The following is a 23,027-nucleotide window of genomic DNA, read 5'->3' on the forward strand; positions in this document are numbered from 1 at the left end:
CAACATTGAGTAATATGAACAAGAGCGAGGACTTCCACTTAGGGTTTATTCTTCCTCTTCTCATTGATAGTCTTGGATTGAAACATTCGACAGTCTTGGGAATATATTCACATCACTTCATATGCCAGTTGCCAGGTCACTTTTCAGCTAGTGGTACATCTTAACTAATTAACAAGAAACTATGCAGAAGGTTAAAATATATGCAGTGCCTGCCTGGCACATAGTAGGCATCTAATAAATTCTTGTTGACATTGTAGAACTTCCGAGGGAAGGGGAAATGATGTTACTCAGTCTTTTATCATCTCCATATATTGGTAACAAAATGGGACTGAGTTCAGTTGGGATATTTGGGACACGATCCTATTTTTCATATAAGTCACAGAAATCTTCATGTTATTTTCTCCCATGTAACTTGGCAGCAGTCTAGTTCCATGACTAGATATGTAAAGAAAGCCATGAAAGAAATGTTTATATTCATCCAGTGCTCCCACTTTCCTCTCAGGTCTCCCAGAATGTAGGAGGGCCTTATATAGCTTAGAACTGATTCCCATTTATCTAACTTGCAATATTTCCCTTCTTTGCTGTGTCCTCTAGGTTGTGGATTCCCAACTGGTATGCATGATGAATGAGAACAGCATTGATTACATCTCCCGTTTCAATGACCTTGCCCAGGAATTATCCATCACTGAGTCAAGTCGACGGGAGGTCCTTTTTGATGGAGGTGGAAGTGGCCCTCCAGTGGGTGACCTCTCACAGTGATCATGCTTAGTGATGGGCACCGTGGTGGCCACAGTTAGGATAGACTGATATTACAAATGGACATCCTATGGTTGTTCTCTGATTGTTGGGGGGTTGGAAATCCCAGTGTCCCACTCTCAATAAAGGCAGCATCTTCTAACATTTGAACACCTGTGCATCCTGGAATCTATAGTATATCAGGAAGTGATCACTGAACAGTATTAAAGAAGAATTCCCATGAGAGGAGCTAGAGTTAGTGATGTGGTTGGAAAGAATCAGACTAGTTCTCTGGAATGGCATGAGTTAAGACTGTTGATAAGAGAATCCCCTTCTGAGGCATTTTGTGCTCATATGTAATATTTTTAGCTCCATGTCAAGATTGGGGTCCAGATGAAGATTAGTCTTATGTTAAGCCTAAATTTATTGTATTGAACATTCCAGTTGAAGAAGAAACTACTACAAGTTTTCTTTTTTTAAAGGGAAGAAGTTGAGAGTGCCTTGGAATAGCCATTAAGTCCTGGAGAATTTTAAGCCACACTCACTGGTGGGAGGGCCCAAGTCACGACTGCCTTCCTCCTGTTAATCTTTTGACATTCTGTTACTATGTCTGTAAAGTGATGGGAGTTTGATAATCCATGATGCATTCCTTCTTCCTTGGGGAAGACAGCACAGCATCTCTTGGGCTCTCTGTAATTGTAATTGCATTCCAGGGCAGATGATAGTGCAGATAAAGGCCTTATAGTACCTGGGGTAGCAGAGGGAGAAATATTGGTCTTAATAGATGTCAATTTGTTGCAAAGATTTTTCCTATCACCAACTCTATTGAAACACCAAACCTCCCCCAGTTCCTTAACTGTAGGTTTTGACTGACTTAACAGGACAGGTAAAAGAATCATGTCTTATGCAGATAACATTGATTTTTTTTTTTTTTAACCTTTGAGGGAGAAAAAGATCTTTCTTTTATTTGTGAATTAGGGACCATTCAAGAAGAAAACCCAATTAAGTTTGATTTCCTTCCCTCTCCTACTTGCCTAGTTTCTTTAAGGGTGGTTCAAGGCATCAGTTTTAGATGAAGACCTCTGCCTATAAATTCTTACACATTTGGTGGAATTTTGTTTGACATCTGAAAAGAAATCAGTGATCCTTAACATTTGGGTAGTTTAGATGAAGTGATTTTTCTCTGTATCAAATTTTCCTCTGCTTTTGGTTGACCTTCAGCATATGTTGTTCCGTTATATATACTCTTGGTCCTCATTCTTCTGGGACCATTGAGCACCTCTCACTCTTGCCCAGCATTTCTTTTCAGAGAATTCAAGAACAAGGGCTTAAGGTAGCTCCTTAGTATACAAAAGCCATGTCCTTTGTCGAGAGAGGTCTTATAAAATCCTATAGTCAGTTTTTTACATAGAAGGTGAACCCATTAAATCCATCCACAACTATGTCTTAACAGCCAACTCTGTTTACACGGTCTTTTTAGGCATCCATGTGAGGAAGTTCAACCTTGGCCACAGTGTCATCTGTAGTTTTATCCACCTGACTTATTTAACTTTAGCTTATTACCTACTTAGCTTGTAGTCCAATGTTGCTATTTACTGTGCCATTAACTCCCACCTTTGTTGAAAGTAAGAACAGCATTTCTTCCTCTCAGTAATATTCTTAGGGAAGACCAGTAGCCTTCAAGGCTGTAACAGACTTCTTCAGGGAAAAAAAAAAATGTTTTTCTACTTCATATAGAGAATTGTGGAATCCCACAAATTGAGATTATTTAATTTTAGTAATAAAGGGCAGACATTCTAATACCTAAGACAAGGGAGATAATTCGGGGTTACTGGATGGACAACATCTGGTTCTCATGTTGTAGTTTCACTCCCTTATCCCTGAAACACTTAGGAATAAAGTTTTTACTGGATCTTAAGAAAGTAGCAGCACATAATTAAGAATAAAGGAGAGGAGGAATATGGCACAGTTAGATCAAGTGATGTGAGCAACTGTGGTTGTATTGTCTTTAAACCAACTTGACCATTTTCTGGGTTGATTCATCAGTCCTACATACACAATAGACTGAGGAATATCTCCTGCCCTTGATATCTAACTTAGCCAAGGGTTAAAAATCTGCTGGCTGAATTTGCAGCAATATTAGTCTCCTGAACTCTGTACTCTAATGCCATAGAAACCAAGGAGTCTTTCAGGAGTATTTCTGGGATTAATGACCAATTAATTGTGTCATGACCATGTGGCCAACTGATAATACTTCTGACCTGGTTATGTAACAGGAGCTCTGATAATGTTAGGGCAACAAGTGGAAACTAACTAGCTGGTTTTAAATTAAAGACAAAGGGAAAGAAAAATATGGCAATAAGCTTATTCAAAGACTTTAAAAATCATAAGTTCCTGTTTTGGGTCTCCGGAACAGACTCTACTTGTCACATATGGAACTCAAGTAAATATCTTCTTGTTGCAAGTAATATCTTAAGTAGTTGGATTAGGGCGGCTGGAACAAGATAGAAGGAGAAAGTGATTTGTTAACTGCCTGTAAGTCTTCTCCTCCTTACCAGTGACAAACATGAATTCCTATGCAGACCTTTGTTTTTCCCTTTTGCAACATGTCATGTGGATGCTTTTACTTAACAAGATTAAGGGAAATTTCATAGTTTGTAGCAGAAAATTAATCTATTTCTCCTAGCCTTATAAATATATGTATAAAAATAGAAATCTTTCAGAGAATCAAAAGTAGACCAGCATAAGTCAGAAAGTAGGAGAATTCTTGTTTCCATTCAAGAGGATGTCTCTTAGCCTTTCAATATGAACTTATGGCTTACTATGTGCATTTGAGCTGAAGGCAGATCAGTTCCTTAAAAAATTCAGAACTGAGTAAAAACCTCTAGATCTTACAAAATCGATATTCTTTGCCCCTCATCCTTTTGTGGAGTATACAATTCAGAGGCAACTGAATACTCATCCTTCAATATAGTGCTTAAAATGAGATATGCTGTAATATGAGTCTGCTAGGTGTAGAAGTAATTGTTCAAGGAGAAGAGTTAATTGAAAACAATTATCTTACCAGTATTTCTTCAGTACCCCTAAGTCTCCTGGTTCTAAGTATAGGAATTACCATTGTTTATGAGGCTACCCCATGATATAACTTCTAGATGGATGGCCTTTACTCATCTTAAAACCAAATCATATTACTGAGCTCAAACTTGTTTTGCAAAGAGATGTCTTGTATGCTGATGCTGGAAACCCCTGAGGAAGAAATTTAAATACTTGGATGCATTTCTAAGGGAATACTGCACTTTGGTGGTTTTTCTTCTTTTTTTTTTAACATTATCCCAAACCTTTATAGCTCTCCTAATTCCACAATAATTTGTAAGTAATGTTAAGTAAATTAAACCTTGGAAGCACTACAGCGACCTGTTATCATACATTACTGGAACAGGATAACTGGCTTTAGAGCTTATGGTTTGGCAGCAGAATTTATTGCTGTTTCTTTGAAAAATAGTTAAGCCATATCATCTAAGGTTTTTGGCTTGTTTGAGATGTGAATTTGTTTTATAGATTATAAATATACATATGCAGTGTATGTATAAAGCAGATTGCCTGTCCTTCCTGATTATTTTTTGTACCATATTGTAAATTATATTATTTATTCTTTACCAATTTTGGAGGGGAAAAAAAAGGTGTTTTGGCTATTTAATATAATAAACAAAAACTGTTAAACTTCCTATGTTTAAATTTCCAGTTCAACTTGTAAATCTGTTTTTATTATTGTGCATAAATACATACTAATACTTGATCTAATAATTGTCCTTTTCTGCTTGATTTTTCTGTTGATTTGCGTTTTTCACCTGCAATGGCTATAAATTATCTTTATTACTTAAAATTTAGATTTGTGAAAGAGATAGCCAACTGCTAAAGGAAAATTACTCCTAAACTTAGGGAAGTTGTGAGGATCAAGTGAGATAATCTTTGTAAAGTACTTAGCATAGCACCTTGAACATAGGTATTTAATAAACCCTCCCTCATTTCTCCTTTCCTTCTCTCCCTCTGTCCACATGGAGAGTCCTACCCTTATGACATTGCCAGTCGTCCTGGCCTATGTCTTACCACTGGACTCAAAATGACTCTAGACAGGCCTATGCAAAGACCATCCCCTTTCTTCCTCCCCCTTTTTCTCTCCCTCTGTCCACATGGGGAATCATATCCTTGCACATGGGTGCTCTGTCCAAAGGAATGTAAATTTTGATCATTTATACCTTGAAGTTTGGGGGCTAGATTTTTCTTTTCTTCCCTACTTATTCTCATGGCTTTTTCTCTTGTAAAACTGGAAGAGTTTGTCTCATGTAGTTTTCATTTATAATTTTTGAAATATAGCTCTGGAATGCCAGGGTTTGATAAAGCCCTTGGGAGTCATCAGGAGCTACTTTTGTGCCTTTAAACACAAATCACTGTGGCTCTCACTGACTGACCTATATATAATAGGTCCCAGCCCAAACCTCACTAGCTCAGGGAGGGAGGGGGAGAGAGAGAGAGAAAGAGTTGGGGCAGGGGCAGTTGCTTCTCTTCTGGCCAGAAACCCTGAGGGTCCTCCTTTCCCATATTGATTTCTTTTGAGAAGGCAGACTAGGCCATCTTTTGCCTTCATTCTTCCCTAGCCTTGAATCACTGAATGGGTGTTGCCTCAAACAACCAAGACCTGGGAAAGACCTTAGCTTATAAAGGCCAAGGTCTCCCACTACATCTAGGCCCTTGCCAGTTGTCCTGACCTATGTCTTGCCACTGGACTTAGGAGAGAGTGACTTTGTACATCCCTGACTCATTTAAATCCAATTCACTTGCAAGTCAAGAGATGGCCCTCATTATATCATTGGTCCTCTTCCAGAACAAAGGACAACCAACTAATCTTCCCCCTCAAAAGCATGTTAAAGGGCTATATGGTGAATCTAGAGAGATTTTTTCTAAAACTCATCTCTTTGCATTCAGCCTTAGCATCCTCATTTTTTTTTGAGAGGCAATTGGGGTTAAATGACTTGCCCAGGATCCACTGTAGCAGCAACCATACTGGAATATCCCGAATGGCTTCTAGCACAGGTTCTTAGATCTGCTTTACTAGGAAAGAGAGCTGTTTAAGGGATCAAGTCTTTTTAAAATTACATTCACTAGTTCTGGGGAAAAGTCAGCACCCTGAACTTTAGAGAAAATATAATCAGAGAAATAAAGACCAACAGATAGGGCTCTCTGACTGCCTGAGTTAATTATATACTTCATATACATCCCTGGATTGAGAGAGCTTTTACATTTGAGCAGTTGGAGAACTCTGAACATACAGCCACTCAGAATCTTGACCAGGGAATCACAAGATCCTTCTCATAAGTGAGCTCCCAAAACAAAATACCAACTCAGAGTATATGTACATTTTTCAGAGCCAGAAGGCATTTCCACCCTCTAGACTCAGTGTCTAATTAGAAATTAGCAAAAGGTGTGAAAGCCTTCCTACAAGCAAGCCTCCCCTAAGCAAGCTTCCCTTAATGGGATCCACCCTATTTATTAATGGTCTGGGAAGATCTTAAATCCTATCAACATTGTAGTCACACAGCTAGTAAGTCAAGTGTCTGAGTCTGATTTGAACTAAGCTCCTGACTCCAAGGCTGGTTCTCTATTCACTTCCACACCTAGCCACCCCCAAGATCCTCACTTCTGTACCCTTGTTCAAACAGTTTTCATACAGTGTAAAATGGGGATCTAAAACAGAAGTATAGACTTGGAAATTGCTTCTAATGTCAATTACAGTTTTCATTTTGTAAATAGTTTAAATGCTTTTTGACCTCGAAGCAGCCCCCAAATTTTTACTCACACTGACAATCTGTCTCTTTCTAAGGAAAGCTCAGTGGTGAATAGTATTTGTCACCAGTTGCTCTGGAGATAAAAACAAAGGAAACAAGTTAGTGCTGTGAGGCTACACTGAAGTGAAATTCTACAATTGTAGCTAGGAAAAGTTGACTAAAGGTTTTCCTACCTTCCCATTATCTCTTTCCCTATCTAGCTGCTGCTACAGCTGTTGAATGCGTGTGTTGGGAAGAGAGCACCTTATTTATGCTTGAGGCACCAGAAGAGATGAGAATTAGGTTCAGACCAGGTGTCTGAATTTAAACTTCGTCCAATAATTTAACACTACAATCATTTATTAAATGCCCATGTAATAATCCCTCCTTTCCAGAGAGTTTAGGTTCTACTGGGAGGTAAAGGCAAAAGTTAAAAGGGACTGTGTGTGTGCAGGGAAGGAAAAAGATAATGAAAGCAAAGATGTTTGGGCTTTTTTTTTTAATAGAAAAATAGCAGGTGTCACAGCCTGTAGGTGAATAACAAGTGTTAGATTAGGAAGAAGATGGTTTCTTTCATGCTGTTTAGTGTCAGTTCAGCCACTTCATATCTGTTTCTAAGACATCAGAAAATATAAACAAGGTTGGTCAGAGCATTTGTAGTTCACAAGAGGAAAGACAAATATAAGGTGATGGTACAATTTTTAATAATAGTGTATAGTGCTTTAAGGTTTGCAAAGCACCTCACATGTTCTCATCCTCTCAAAAACGCTGACAGTAGGTACTATTAGCCCCATTTTACAGATGGGGAAACTGAGAGAAACAAAATTAAGTGACTTACTTCGCAACTATTTGAGACAGGATTTGAACCGAAGTCTTCCTGATTCTAGGTGCAGCACTCTATGCACTTTGCCATCACACTAGGTGATTTTTTGGAAAATATTCATATCCTTAGACCAAGTTATCTTTCACGTAATGGGTTTTGATCACATATTTTTGACATTTATTTAACACGTAACCCTTGAAAGATTTGATAGAAATATTTCCCAGTTACCGCTCTCCTTATTCGAACTGCACTGGTTTTGTTCATGCAAAAGAAGCGCGTTTATTCCAACCCACAGAAGCGCATATACAAAGGCGTTTGCAAGCGAATAATTATGGTGGCTCTCCATCTCAGTCTTGAAGCTCTTAACCAAGATTTCCAAGAGATGGAGTTGAGGAGTCGATTCCGGAGAAGGCGGGAAGAAGCCAGTGCACGCCTTGGAGGAGCCAGGTCCTGGGGAGCCCCACTCACCTCCCCAAGTCCCTCCTAGACCGGACTAGGGCGGGCGGGAGCCCAGAGTGGAGGTTAAAGATTCCCTCCCGGCGGGTGCCGGACGAGGGGCGGCGCGCCGAGCGACCACGGGCTCCGAGGCCCTGATTGGCGGCTCCGGCGCCCAATGGGCGGGCGGCGGGCAGAGCACCTCCCCCCTTCTCCCCCCTCGCGGAGGTGGGTGGGAGCGGGAACTGCGCTGGTCTGCAGTGGGAGAGTATCTCTGCTGCTGCCGCCGCCGCCTTGGCTGCCACAACCACCACCGCTGCCTCAGCCGCTGCCGACATGTTCCAAGGGAGGGAGAACGAGGGCGGCAAGCCAACCTCCAGGTGCGGCCGGCCGCGGGACGGGCCGCGGGAGAAGCTTAGCCTAGCCGAGGCGGCGCCCGCCGGGCCAGCCGCCCACCCGGCCCGGGCCACGTTGAGGAAGGAAGCGAGGGGGGCGGGGCAGGCTGGCCGGGGGTGTAGGGGATCGAGAACGGGGTGCTCGGGCGGTGGGAGGATTCTCGTGGGCTGAGGCAGGGGCGGGAAGGGGGGCCTGGCGAAGGATCCTTGGGGGTCCAGAGGAGGGAACAATTGGGGGCGGGGGAGAAGGAAGCAATTGGAGTGAGCGCGGGGAAGTGGGGGAGGGGAGACCCAGACGAGGGGAGGGGGCCGAGTTCGCAGGGGACCCAACGGGAGAGAAGGTGGGTACTAGGGGGTGTGGCAAGGAGGTGTGAGCTACGGGTGCGGGGATGGGGAGGAGGCATAAGTGGGATTTGGGACTTGTGGAGGGGCCTTGGATCAGGGAGAGAGCCTGCAGATTCTCAGGGTCTTGGGGGAGTTACTAAGCGGTGGGGTTCCGCTACTTTCTGCCCCCTTGGAGGATGTAATTTGCTCCAGGCGGGGGTGGGGTCGTGCTCCACAAAATGATGCCCCGCTCTGGGAACAGGCTAGGGAGCCTTCCACACTTGGGGGAGAGCCGGTTTCCACTTCCTGTTTCCCGCTATGCTTTCGGAGCTGAGAGGGTAAGGAAATTGCCCTGGGTGCAAAGGACTTTTACACCAAGGATTCTTAACCCCTTTGGTTTTATGTACCAATGTGGTGAAGCCTATAGACCCCTGCTGAATGTTACAATAAAATGCATAAGATTACAAAGGAAACTAATTATGTTGAAACACTGTTACAGATTTTTTTTTTTTTAAGTCACGGAATCCAGGTTAAAAACTGCTTTACAGCTTAGAGATGTATGCACTCTTAGATGTTATTTGAACTGTGGACGTCAGAAAGCATGGAAACCCTCCTTGGATAGAGTTAACAGGTCAACTTTGGACCATTCGTTTTAGAGTTCAACAGTGGTGGTTCTTTTAAGAGCACCTTAGAAAAGATGGCATTTTTTCACTGCTGTACCTGGGTTTCCTGGTACTTAATTGAATTTCATGCTGAAATTAGGTATACAGGCAATGTGACCTAATAAATAGGATGTTGAATGTGATTTTTCTAGCATATCACAATAAATGTAATAACCTTAAGATCACTTTCATTGTGTTCTAGCAAAATTTAATTTTTTCATCGATTAATTATACAAATGAAAAGCCCAAGGTAAATATGAAGTAAAAGAATCTTTGTTGAGACTAGAAAATGTCCCCAAGCTGAACATTCAGCTGAATATGCAGGGTTGTGGAAGTTTAGGGAAGAGCTGTGGTGCCAGGAGTCTTGGAAACAATGACAATGTTTGTGATACCAGCAGAGCTTAGGTGCCTTATGACTAAGCTCTTATTTCTCTTTTGTAGTTTCTCTCTTCGTGTATGTGGTGTGGGCACATCTGTATAATCATCAGTTTAGTTTGCTTAGCACATATCAAAATGCTATTATTGAGTGCTTACATCTGATTTGTAAAACTTTGCTTACAAAACCATTTTGCCCTTTTCCTTACATGGGAGATACTCTTATCAGGTATGTCCCATCACTTTGATTTTTGATTCAAAAAATAAAAATCTCTGAAATAGCATTTGGTAAATTTTGGAGATAAGTGTGTGTTAGTCTTGCCTCAAGAAGTCGTCTGGAGCTACTTGATGGCTGAATTTTTTGTTTCATAAATTTGCCATTATTCAGCTCAAATATGGAAATATTCTTGATTTTGTGTCTGTAGTGTACTGAGATCTTCTTTGCCCTGTAGCCTAGTACATTAAAACAGAACATTTCACACTTCTCCCTACTGTTTTTGCAAAAGGAAAATATTCTCAGTTCATAGTGGCAGGAGAAGCCAAACTAAGATTTCTCAGCAGAAAATTTAGGAGCAGAAAAATGTCCCTCCCAAATTGTGATTGTTCTAGCTAAATGGTGATGTCCCAACTTTGAGGCATTTTTGTAGATACTTGAGACTTGAATGTTTCTACCTTCTTCCTTTGAAGTGAGTCACAGAATTTTATTCTTCCCTTACAGGCACTTACCTTTTAATATTCATTAACATTACTTGTCATACTTTGTTTTTTTCTAAAGGATTATGTTGCTTAAAGGGATTCTAAAAAGATTTTTGTGTGGCATAATGATATATCCATTATTAATCAAATCTTTCTTAAAGCTGTAAAAAAAAATTTTAAGAATTTGGTTTGGGTCTAGCTTCCTTTGCTGTTACCAGCACAGAGAAGGAAACACAATTTGCAGTCCACACTCCAGCTTAGTTCTGAGACTTGTGGAATTACAGGTATTGGGGTGGGGAGTGGGGGGCGGGGCGGGGTTGGTTGGTAGTTTGTTTTATGCTTTTTGGATGAGGGAAGGTAGGTCAGTTGGGGTTAAGTGACTTGCCCAAGGTCACATGACTAGTTTTATGTTAAGTGTCTGAGGTCTGATTTGAACTCAAGTCCTCCTGACTCCAGGGCCAGTGCTCTATTCACTTTGCAACTTAGGCGCCCCCAGGTATTGGTTTTTAAAAAGAAAAAAAATTTCTCATTATGAATTACTTTTGGAATTTTTTTACTCATCTGTTTTTGCTCCATAATTTCAATTGCATTTTTGTTTTATTTTAAAATAAAATTTAAATTCTGTTAAGTGTCATTTTAAAAGTAATGTAGGAGGGAAAACAAAATAGCAAGTGTTTCACCCTTTGACATAAATCCAGAGAGCTTCTTAGCCAGTGAAAATCCTCTATCACCTTTCATGAATACTATCAGAGTGGTCATCTAATGGTAAATCAGACAGGATTAGGAACCTGAAAAGTTAAAAGAACAATTATTTTGGGTTTTATATTTTTATCTAAGTTTCTGTTAGTTCTGCAAAATGATTTGAAAACCAGATTTATCTGCTTGTACTAGGTTGCAGGAATTCTGTAATTATATAACACATGTAGAACTGAAATTATTGGTACTTCTTTTGCCTATTTCACTGAGTTGGCTTCTTTTACTTTCTAGGCATTAGGAATTGACCAGGTATTTTTTAAGCTTGGGATATTTAGAATAATAATCTGTAGCTAAAAATATTATTTTGTCTTTCAGCATTCTTTTTTTCTCAATTATTTTTTCTATGGTGTTACTTTATTTTATATGACCAGTTTCTAAAATATGAGTTTTTATAAACATCGCTATGCTTAAAATCAGTCACATTACTAGACTTACTAACTGACAAATTGATGTTTCTTCTCCTTTAAAATTTATTATTCTCTTTTTATGAAGTGAGCAGACATTTCTTTGAATGGTGGCTTTACCTTATTTTTGAAATGCTAGAGGAAGGAAAGTATGCTACTGTCACTTATTTATCATTGGGAGAAGTGACTGCAATAATAATAACTTCTTTGTAGTGCTTACCTCATTTGCTTCTCAGCAACCTTGTAATGGAGACAGGGGGTGATATTGTATAATCAGAAACTGAGATTCATACAAGTTAAGTAACTTGTCCAGTCATTCAGCCACTAAGCACTTAATAAGCACCTTCTATGTGCCAGACACTATGCTAAACACTAGAGATATGAAGATAGGCAAAAAAACAGTCTCTGCCCTCATAATCTCATGGGGGAGAGAAAACATACAACTATGTACATGCAAGCTATACACAATATAAATAGGAAGTAATCAACAGAGGGAAAGTAAGATATCATAATATATGACTGGAAACTTGTCTTCTCCCAGCCATCTTGGGGGAAGCATTTCTTGAATTACTGGAATTTTAATGGTTTTCAGTAATTAAGGGAGAGAGATGACTTCATAGGAAGTATTGGGTTACTCCTGCAGTCAAGAAGAATTTTGAAGAGCTAAAGGAACTGTTAGAGGATTGGGCTAGAGGGAAATATACACACCCACAGAGTATGTGTGTATATGTACACATAATGTGTGTGTGTGTATACATATACAAAAATCTCTCTTTTAATATATGTTGTGTCACTGAACATCACCAGATTACTTTCAAGCCAAGTGTCATACAAACTGCATTTGATGTGAAAGGCAATGGGGAACCACTAACTAATTTTACAGATGGCCTCAATTAATTTCAAATGCCCCAAACCTGATACTCTCTCTATATACTGTAATAGTGTCAGATTCACTTGAACTTGATGAATTTAAATCCCTTCCCTTTAGAAAGAGAACTGTCTAGGCCTAGGAATGTTAGGCTTGCTGTAACTAGCCAAGGAAAATACATAAACTCTAGTTAAAACTAGAAACTGCAGTGACTTATTGTTGGATTCAGAATAACATATCTACCAAAGTACTTTGTATCTTGCAAGCCTTGTTTATAACAGGAAATATTAACTGTTGAATTATAAACTTCAGCTTTTGCTCTTGCTTGTTCTTTCACTCAAGCAGTCAAGGGATACATTGGCATCATATCAAAAACCCTGGCACTACCAGCTGTTGTACTTGGCTTCTATAGTGTTTACTGCCTGACCCATGTGTATTGTTAAGTTGTGTGGTGTCTGGCAACCTTATCTCCTCTTTGCAAAGAAATGAGTCTGCCATACTATGTATCCTTGTTCTACAGATGATCTGAGAACTTCATATTTCTTTGAATTAGCCTCCTTTCTGCTGTGTTGTAAACACAAATAGTAAGGATATTAAAGCGGGAAAGTGTGGTATTTCTCATTCACTTTGTTGTCGACTGCTAGACTGCATGAGGAAAAAAAACTGTTGCAGTGACCTAGTTCCTTAAAGTTATAATAAATGTGAAACAAGATCTAGATTTTACCCTTATAAAAATATATTGAGTTATTCTAAATATCATGTGAGGAATTTAAAACTAGAATTGGCAGAAACATAGTGGAAAGAGCACTGGATTGGGGAGTCATAGGAACTAGGTTCCAATACCAGCTCTGCTTAAAACTGAGTGACCTTCAGTACTTAGTCAGCAAGCATATAAAAAGGCAAAAATTGGTCTCTATCCTCAAGAACTGTACATTCTAATGGGAGGAGACAACATCTAAATAACTAGGTAAAGAGGAACATTCAGGATATGTACAGAATAGAAGAAGGTATCTGAAAGAAGAAAGCATAAAGGGGAAAGGAGAGTTGGAATATGGAGTGAGTCTTGAGTGAAGCCGATGCAGACCATTCCAAGTATGGGACTCTACTGTTGAAAAGGCCAGGAAGATGAGAGATGGAATGTTGTGTTTGAGAAACTGCAGGTGGAAGTTTAGTCAGTTTTTGGCGGAGCCATGTTTGAGAAGACTAAAAAAGGTAGGAAGAAGACCAGCTTAAATAAGAACTTTAAATAGCAAACAGTTTATGTTTGATCCTGGAGGTCATAAGGAGCCATTGGAGTTCATTGAGCAGGGACTGGGTGATATGATCAAAACTATGTTTTCCAAAAATCATTTTGGCATAGGTTGGGGAGGTTTAGGCAGGAAGACCAAGTAGGAAACTTTTCAGTGTAATCCAGGAGAGGTGCTGAAGGCCTGTTATGAGTGGAAAGAATAGGACACATACCAGAAAGTAGAAATGACAAAATCTGGCCATTGATTTAGATATATGGAGTCAATGAGAGAGAAGAGTAAAGGATAATAACACTGATTTTGTAGACCTGTGTGATTGGGAATATGATGAAAGCCCCCAATAGTAATGGGGAATTTTGGAAGAAGAATAGAAGTTTTTTTGGGGAAAGGTGATGAATTTTGTCTTTTAGATTCATTTAAGATCCTAAATGATGTATAATACTGGCCTTTTAGATAAGGCTAGAAACTTTACTGCAGCTTATGTTTCTTATCTTTACACAGGGTAATGAAACCCCCTGGAGGAGACTCAAGCAATCTCTTTGGAACTCCAGAAGAAGTGATTCCTTCGAGTAGACCAAATAGAATGGCATCGAATATCTTTGGGTCATCGGAGGAGCCTCAGAATACACCCAAAAGGTCAAATCCTCCAGGTGGGTTTCTCTTTTCAGTTCTCATCTCTCCACACACCCCCACCCCTTCACTGAGTCCCTTGCCAACATTTATTTTTTTTTTTAATTTGGTCTTCTGATATAGGACAGGTCTTACTTTTCAGGTTCCTCAAGAAGAAAGGTCTCACTTTTTTGACCTGGGAGCTCAAAATTCTAGTCTTCTTGAATTACCTACAGGTGAAGAAAAGAACTACCGTGTTTCCCCGATAATAAGACCTATCCCGAAAATAAGCCCTCCCCTTACTGTGTAAGATTCCTCTAAAATAAGCCCTCCCCCGAAAATAAGCCCTATTGAGATTGCTACTGTAGTGAAGGTGATCCCCTGTGCTACGGTACCCTCTGTATGCACCGCCTCCCCCCCCCAAACGCATGCCGCGCTCCGAGCTGCATCCAATCAGAGCTGCAGCAGTGAGCGCGTCATCCTGTTCTTCCCCAGTGATTTGCTTATTGAATAAAGGTACATTTTTTGGTTCACATTTACCTGTTTATTAAAATTGCTGTCAATGTTCATTAAAATAAGCCCTCCCCTGAAAATAAGCCCTCTGGTGTTTTTCTGTCCAAAAAAAAATAATAAGACAGTGTCTTATTATCGGGGAAACACAGTAGGAGAAATCTTTATCTTAGTTGTATTCTTGTCCCAGTGCCTAGATACTTGAAGTATTAGTCACCCCAAAGTGTTTCCCAATATCCAGAAATTAGAATTATCCCACTGTTGCAGATTTTACAGGTGGGGCCTGGGAATGAATTAGATTATACAGCATATCAAGTAGAACCCCTCTAAACCCCTAGTAGAATACTAGGAACCCCTCTAAAACTCATCCCAGATTCTTTCTTTTCTGTTTTTTCTTTTTGGAGGGGGAAGGTAGGGCAACTGGGGTTAAGCGACTTGCCCAAGATCACGAGGCTAGTAAGGGTTAATCGTCTGAGACTGGATTTGAACTCAGGTCCTCCTGACTCCAGGGCTGGTGCTATATTCACTGCGCCACCTAGCCGCCAGATTCTTTCTTTAAGAATATGAAATTAAAGATTCAGTGGGCTGAAGGTCATTTTGGAAAATAGAAAGGTTTTGAGAAAGTAGTGTTACTTATATGACCTGTCTTGAGTTTCTTGAATAAAGTTAATGTTTTTGTCCCTGTCCAGCACCAAAACACTCATGAATGTAGAGATTTAGTGGTACTAGGACTGGCCTTATAGACTGTTTATATGAAAAGATCACAGAATAGTACATTTCATTCAAGACTGCAACCAAATTTAAGCTACTTCAAGGTGAATGTACCCAGCTCATTTAACACTGATTAAATAGGATTATTGTTAGGTGCACTCCTGGGAGACTGTTCTGAGTGGCTTTGCAAGGCGTGACAGCTAACAGTCATTGTGACACAAGATTCAGTAAAAAACAAAACTTGTAATGAAGAAAGCTCTCCATTGCAGTAGCTTCTGTATCTCAACAGTGGAGCTTCAACTTCATAGCATGGGAAAAACGAATGTAGGAATCATCATGGCTAGGGATTGGAAAACTTTGTTTTGTTCATATATGGAAGTTTTAGTTGTATCCAGGGATCATCTCTGCAAATTTATTACTTCTTAATTTGAAATTTTTTCCTATAGATTGCCAAACCTCCTTCAAAAAAAAAATGACTTTGGGACTTAGCCACCGTTCTTTTAAGGCATTAAAGTGAGGTTTTCTCTCTTTAACTTTGACCTTGGGGCTGCAGTCTTCTCTCTTACTCCTGTTCAGTACCCCATCTCTGTAATGCATCATCTAGATCCTCACACACACAGGACATGTTTTCTGTTTTATCACAGTGTGAGGAATCTTAGGACACAAAGTGTAAAGGGAGACACATTATAGGTACAGAGTCTAGTTTGGGGAAACTATCATTCTTGTTTTTATTCTTTTTACCCTTCGTTTCCAGACTAGGCAGACTTGGTCCCTGAAGAAACATTTGTCTCTGACTAATGGAAAGTACAGCTCCTTGGGATTTAGACTAAAATCCACAACCAGACAGTTCTTAAGCTAGTTCTGTATCTTCCCTGAACTCCATTCCTCAAAATTTCTTTTAGTCTTTTCTGTATTTCTGCCCTTCCCTTCCTTCCCAACCTGTTGAATTCTATTTTTGCTTTGTTTCTTTCTCTGTGAGATCAGGATGATAGACCTAACCAGCATAAATCTACATGTATAGAACTATGTTCATGTGAGAGTGATCATCTAACTTCTGGCTGTGGGTGACTCTAATAGGCCTGTAGTTAAGGAGGCGCCTCATTCTTCCTCTCTAGTTGCTACTTTCTGTTTGCTGTCCCAGTTACATCTCAGCAGCATCCTTTTACACAGAGAAGTCATCTCTCAGAAGACCAGTGTTTCAGTTACCTCTAGAATAAAGTTCAAACTACTCTGTTTAAGATTTAAAGCCTGGATTTCACTTATTTGTTCACTTTTATTATACATTGCTCCCTCTTGTGCCCTCTGGTCTGGGCAAACAGATCTTTTTGCTGTTCCTTGTATAAATAAGATCTCACCCTCCTGCTATATCCTTTGGCACAGGCTCTTTTTATCTGGAACTCACCCCTCTTCACCTTCATCTCTAGAGTTGTAGTTTGGCATTAGGTGCCTTAGAACCATCCTCACTCTAGTTCAGAAGTTATAACACCTGTTTGAGACTGTTTTCTGAAATGTTCAGTTACACAGGACATAACCAGATAAATCACAGTGATAGTCTGGAAAGGTAGAGGTAGTGGAAGGGGCACCAGACTGTGTCTCAGCTTTCAGTGCTCCTAACTCTGTGACCTTGTCTCTTTGAACCCTGGCTTCCCCTTCAAACTGTAATCCCCCCATCATTTGTGATCTTTGGGATGGGGTTAACATCTGTTTTACTTTCTGCCTTAGAAATTGGTTTTGAGTAAAGTGCTTTGCAGCTATAAAACACCATTTAAACATGAGTGGTTGTGATGTGATTAATTCTACAGGAGGCAAAGGAAGTGGCATCTTTGAAGAGCCTACTCCTGTGCAGGCTCGATACCGTTTGAATCCCCCTGGTGGGAAGACAAGTGACATCTTTGGGTCTCCAGTCACCATCACTGCACCCTTAGCACACCCAAACAAGCCCAAGGTATGGACTTCTCACATTCAGATAGCTGGAACTGGAGCCAAAAAAAATGAAGTTTCTCCCAACAGATTCATTAAGGAGCTCTCACACATGGAGGATTGAACTACTGGGAAGCAACAAGTTTAATATTTTCCTAGGTGTAGCTATCAATTATATAAAGTTGTGCATCTTCCATCATTAGTGTTCTGTCTTTCAATATCAAAGAAAGAATCTTGAAAATTGAAATCTTGAAAACAATGAGTCTCTAAAAAAAAGTTTTGGTAGAACCTTAACATAAACACAGAGGGTTTGAGCCTCAAAATATGGTCAATCTTTTAGTTCTAACTGTAGTCAGAATAGTCATAAAGTTAACAGATAATTCAGTAGAGAAAGTCAATTCCAAAAACATAAAATTGAAGCAACTTTTTCTTTCCACCAGGTCTATAACTTAAAAATTCCTTCTTTGCTCTTTATATTATATCTATTTCTTTTTTTTTTTTTTAAAGCAATTGGGGTTAAGTAACTTGCTCAAGGTTACACGGCCAGGTGTTTCTGGGTGGGTGCTAAGTGTCTGAGCCCGGGATTCAATCTCCAGGTCATCCTGACACTGGAGCCAGTGCTCTTACTCGCTGTGCTACCTGGCCACCCCATCTATTTCTTTTTTTTTTCCCTTTTTTGGAGGGGGGAAGGTAGAGCAATTGGGGTTAAGTGACTTGCCCAAGGCCACACAGCTAGTAAGTGTTAAGTGTCTGAGGCTGGTTTTGAACTCAAGTCCTTCTGACTCCAGGGCCGGTGCTCTATTCACTGCGCCACCTAGCCACCCTGTGCCATATATTTTTTACTAAAATATCCTAAACTAAGTCTGTTCCCCATTAAGTTGCTGGTATCAATGTGTCCTTCTGCCTCAGTATTTTACACGGAAAGAACATCTTGAAAATCTAAACTTTGAAAATGAAAAATGACTTTTGCTTTTGAAGATGCTGATTGAATCCATGTATATGTCCTTCCTTTAGTGAGAGATCAAGTTATTGAAGTCACTGATAGCTTTATGAAATTCACCAGCCTGTGATAAATTGACTTAGACTTTCGTTTGGTTCTTTGTTCCAGTTTGTCTGTGTTAGGTAAGGCAGCTGGAACTCTGAGACAGTCCTGTAGAAACCTAGAGAAGATCCTTGATGTTCACAAACTGTTTTCTGTAGATCACTCCTGCACACCTTATCCAGCCAGCAAGGTGTGTCCTGTAACCTGAGTGCCTAGAGCAGCAAGCTCACTGCCATTGCCTAAATTGGTTGTCGTCTGGGCAGTCTTTACGTCTTTGACTTGACAGCCCAAAGATGGCTTGTGACAGAATAGAATGGAACTTGCCAGGAGGAGCCAGGTTAGCATTCCAAATAGCAAATTGTGCTGGGAGGAAAAATTTGAGTTAGCTTAGCTGTGATGGAAAAATCCCTGCTGAAAGCCTTCACTAATTCTTCTACTCTTAATAACTGTGTGAAGGGTAAAGCAGATTGGTATGAATGTATGTGGAATACACAGAAGTATAATAGTTCCTGCTTGGCTTTGAAGAATAAACTCTGTGGGTCGTTGGATGAAGTCTTGACATGACTGTGCTTGCCTTATTGCAGGATCATATTGTTTTATGTGAAGGTGAGGACACAAAATTGCAACTCAAAGGTGAGAAGATAATTTCTATTCCCTCTTTGTAACATAAAAGATGAATTCAGTACGTGTTTATACTGTATTTTTTAGTGCTTCAGTTTAGTGTTCTTATATTATTTTATTGTTGCTGTTGTAATTGTTATCATTGTTATGCCTTTTGGCATCATACCAGGGAAGGGATAACCCTAGCTAGAGGTGCTAAAATCAGTTAGTTAGAACCTACATGAGGATGCCGTCTAGGCAAGTCTTACTGTTGTACTTAAAAGTACTCTTATGCTACTATAGTTCACTCTGGGTATATGCCTTGAACATAAAAGAAACTGTTCCTCTGTTTCTACCAAGTTGTTAGATTCAAAGAACTGGTCTGTTTAGAGTAGGAAGCTGTTACAGGCAAGATTTTATTGAGTACCTTCAACTCAAAAATCACCAGGATAGGTAAATGTTTGTAGTAGTACCTGGGGGAACATCTCTTTAAACTGAGTTCCTTAAATAACTTCCTGGTTATTCTAGTTTATCTGTTCCTTAGAGATGAATAAGATCCCAGGAAAGTACTTTGAGCAGCTCCAAAAAGGGACATTTAGTATTGTGAAAAACAATCTGCTGTCTTCTCCTCTGTGCCAGACCTCTTAGAAATAATTCTTATTCTCACCTGAATCTAATCTGAATTCTTGAATTCTGTATATAAGTATTCAGCTAACTGTGTTAATGACATTTTGACTTTTTATACAGCTACAGAAAATACACAATCTTCAAGAGAAGGACCTGATGAGAAATGTGACAAAGGAAAGGAGGAACGAGCCAAGGAAGCTGAGTCTAAACTCAAGATTGACAACCATGAGCCCAGGTTGGGCCCCAGGCCTCGCTCACACAACAAAGTCCTCAACCCACCAGGTGGCAAATCCAGCATCTCTTTCTACTAAAGGAAACTAATACCAGCATCTTCAGACTAGAAACTCTTCTGTTAGGGTGCCAAGGTTTATAGTTTCTAATTAGTACAAGTTGGGGTGGGGCGGGGAGGGGAGGGGTGGATGATTTATGTGAAGATTTTCATGTAGCTTGCTGCTCAAACTTGTGTTCTAGAAACAGCTCGGGCTACACAGGACCAGGGGACACAGCCTTTCAGGGAATAGAGAAAACAAATCTTATGGGAGCATTAAGGAATTCCCCAGGTTTGCATCCAAGAATTCATTCCAAATATGAGAGTCTTTGTTGGAGTGAAAGAAAATGGGGAAAGAGTAGAATCTTCATGGGTACTAGGAACATCTGTGTTTTGGTGGGCAATGTACATCTGGCATGGTCCTGCAGCAAAAGCCATTGACAGTGTCACTAGAGGACTAAAAACCCATGTGAATGATTGGGTTCGACAGCTGCCCTAGGAATGTTTCCTCCTCCTCTGACTGGTAAAGGGATACAACTTGTGTTTTAGAAGGGTAATAGATCACTTAGCTTACAGAGCCATTAAATTATATGGAGTGATGATGAGGACCTTTACCTTTTCTGGGAGCACTACTAATATTTAAGGAAACAGGTGTCAAATCTATTTGTGTCCTTTTAAGTTTGCCTCCATGATGCATTGTTCTGCAGACATCCTATGAGGCTTTTCGACCTCTTTCTCACAAAAGCCAGGGAAAGACTCACTAAGCTGCAACTTGAAAGGGATATTGGACTTGATTTGACCTCTTGCAAGTGCTTAATCAGTCAAGACAATTTTCCTTTTCCCTTGTTTGTAGACCTATTCTTAATGGCAGATTTTTGCACCCAGATCTTCCAGGGGCCTTCTGTCATTTAGAAGCCCTTGGCCTGATCTTAGATCAAAGGATCTGCCTTATTAAGAGAGTAAGTTGGTTCTCTTAACTGATTTTTAAAGTGAATAATTTCTCCCTGCCATTCTCATAAGCCTTAAATGCCTTTGACTGCCTCTTCAGTTCACCAGTGGTGTGAACATACTACTTTCACAAAACACAATTCTTTTCTAAAGGGGGGAAGTAGGGCCTTCCAGTGTTTTGTAAAGGCCTTATTAACCTATCTGATTTCTTTCTGATATTTTGGTTATTCATATTTTTCTAAGACTTTTTTTTTTACTGTAATCAGTTGATGGGGGAGGAGAGCAAATCTTTAGTTCTTCAAAATAAACATTTTGGACAATATTTAAAGAGCTGTTTTTAATGCTGTTCCAAATACCAGCTTCACAAACTGCTGATAACTTTGAATCATTTATGACACCTTAATTACATAGGTACACTAAAGAGTAAGCAGAAAATTCTCTTGTATGAGTGATTACTCATTTGGGGGAACCTCTTCAATCTTCTGCCTAGTGAAACTGGAAACTTTAGATATGGAAATTAACTAGATCTAATATCAGTGGATAAAATATGAGTTTTTCAAGTGGAGGTAATAGACTACAATTTTCTTGATCACATTTAACTATAGAATCATGGTCCTTCCATCCATTTCGGGAGATGTTCCTCAGTCAGACTAACTAACGCTATGTTTTACAATTACATGCCTCTTGCATTTTGGAACATGTTGTTACCCTGCAAGTAGAGCGGATGAGATTTCATGATAGATATCTACAAGGTGAGCACCAAATTCTGGAAATGTTCTAAGAATATTTAGCAAACTGAAACCTCGTATTAATGTGCATCCATTGTCCTCAATATTTAAGTGCCTGTAGGAAATTGCTGTTAAATACTTCATATTTGGCAAATTAAGGGGAACTGGCATATGGGATTTGTTAGCCAAAGATTTTACGTCTTGAGGATTTCCTGATAATTTTGGAAATTGCTTTATAGCCAAGATAAGCTTGCTGTTTCCTATGAGCCTGTAAAGTACAGACAATACTCAATTTAACTAATGGACTGTATTCTAAGATTTTGAAAGTCAGTTGTTTGAAGCTATAAAATAATTTTCTGTAGAAATATTGTAAAATGGTGAATTCTTAGGATACGTAACAGAAGACTATTTAACCCAGAATATTGCTCAACTATGGAACCTAATTACCATTTATATCTGTGTTTTGGGTGCTAGCTTGTGGTGGCGAAAACGTACCTCATTAGCCAAATCCTTGGCAGTGATAATTCCCTTTTTCCACCCAAATTCTGAATCTGTAAACCACTAGTGATGATTCCAAGAACAAGAATTCAGGTAGATTGGGGTGGTGAGTGACAGGGTGTATCCAGTGAGGAAGATGAGCAGAAATGTTCTAAATAGCAGCTGTAGGATGATGTTTTGCCTCCCCTTCTAACTTTTTTTCCTTATTTCCTGATGTTGCTGTGGGCCTTAAAACTGGTTGTAGAAAGGCTCTGGAAGGGTGGGGAATGAAAATAACCCACAAGAATGAGATTGACTAGCAGGAAGAAGTGTTAATGCATCTGTGCTCATTTGTATGTAAAGGTCTGGCATTTGATTATTAAACTAACTGTATTTGGAAGATCCAAAGACTCTTAGCATCCTACTGGCAGTCTCTTCTAAGATGCACTAAGAAATTAATTGTCCTTGTATTTTTTTTATCATGCCTTAAAACTTGTTCTTTAAATGCAGTTGGTGCCAACATTTTCTCTAGAACTATGTCAAGAAATTTTGTGCTTATATTTTACAGTGTAATTTTTATTGGGGGCATTTTCTTACTTTTGCAGGGCAGGAATGGGAATAACAGTTACATTAAACCTGGCAATCACGTAGTCAAAATCTGTTTTTGTCTTTTTCTGGTGAAATGGGGGTTGACACGTTCAACTTACTAGCAGGTGCATATTTTTCTTTCAGAGGGAATTATTAAGTTTCAGTTTTTTTCCACAAACTATACATTTATTAAACATCTTAACTTTTCAGTAGGATGAGCATGCTAATGTTATTTCAACTGATGTTTTTAGTTATTTACAAATTATTTCCCATATTCATCCTTACTTTAAGAGTATAACCTGTTTATTATGCTGTTTAACCTCTTGGTAACAGAAACTATTAGATTTGCCCACGTCCATACTTTGGAAGTATTTAGTCTGGAATGACATTTATGGAATTAAGTATAACACTTAGTGTGGTCCTTAGTCACTTGAGAACTTGGAGAAAGGGAATCTAC

The 23,027-nt window shown here is 39.5% G+C and overlaps 2 protein-coding genes across 5 annotated transcripts in view; both read left to right on the forward strand.

Moving 5' to 3' along the window:
* The window catches only part of CRAMP1 (cramped chromatin regulator homolog 1), a 122,950-nt gene extending 118,411 nt beyond the window's left edge, over positions 1–4,539 (forward strand). For all 3 annotated transcript variants that reach the window (XM_069108876.1, XM_069108869.1, XM_069108861.1), the window contains exon 21: positions 595–4,539. In XM_069108876.1, coding sequence (XP_068964977.1) covers positions 595–759 — 165 coding nt within the window. In that variant the 3' untranslated portion in view covers positions 760–4,539. The remainder of the gene's footprint in view (positions 1–594) is intronic.
* Positions 4,540–8,015: 3,476 nt separating this feature from the next.
* Positions 8,016–22,639, forward strand: JPT2 (Jupiter microtubule associated homolog 2). 2 transcript variants are annotated; one of them, XM_069108940.1, is made up of 5 exons: positions 8,016–8,195; positions 14,044–14,192; positions 17,175–17,317; positions 18,919–18,967; positions 19,682–22,639. In XM_069108940.1, the coding sequence occupies exons 1-5, from the start codon at positions 8,152–8,154 to the stop codon at positions 19,870–19,872; spliced, it is 576 nt and encodes a 191-aa protein (XP_068965041.1). In that variant the 5' UTR covers positions 8,016–8,151; the 3' UTR covers positions 19,873–22,639. The 2 variants fall into 2 exon arrangements, with proteins under 2 accessions (XP_068965041.1, XP_068965032.1); XM_069108931.1 differs by having other exon boundaries at positions 18,919–18,940; positions 19,996–22,639.
* The last annotated feature ends 388 nt before the right edge of the window (positions 22,640–23,027 follow it).

This window comes from Petaurus breviceps, unplaced genomic scaffold (assembly GCF_028583685.1).
Source record: "Petaurus breviceps papuanus isolate PSGF00001 unplaced genomic scaffold, PetGlider_PUasm1.0 138, whole genome shotgun sequence".
NCBI classification, from domain to species: domain Eukaryota; kingdom Metazoa; phylum Chordata; class Mammalia; order Diprotodontia; family Petauridae; genus Petaurus; species Petaurus breviceps.

Excerpts from the sequence above, each read along its gene's own strand:
- JPT2 (XM_069108931.1), top strand. The coding sequence starts at position 8,152 with ATGTTCCAAGGGAGGGAGAACGAGGGCGGCAAGCCAACCTCCAG. Across the intron at positions 14,193-17,174 it reads CAAAAGGTCAAATCCTCCAG|GAGGCAAAGGAAGTGGCATC; the intron begins GTGGGTTTCTCT and ends TTAATTCTACAG. Across the intron at positions 17,318-18,918 it reads CACACCCAAACAAGCCCAAG|GATCATATTGTTTTATGTGA; the intron begins GTATGGACTTCT and ends GCCTTATTGCAG.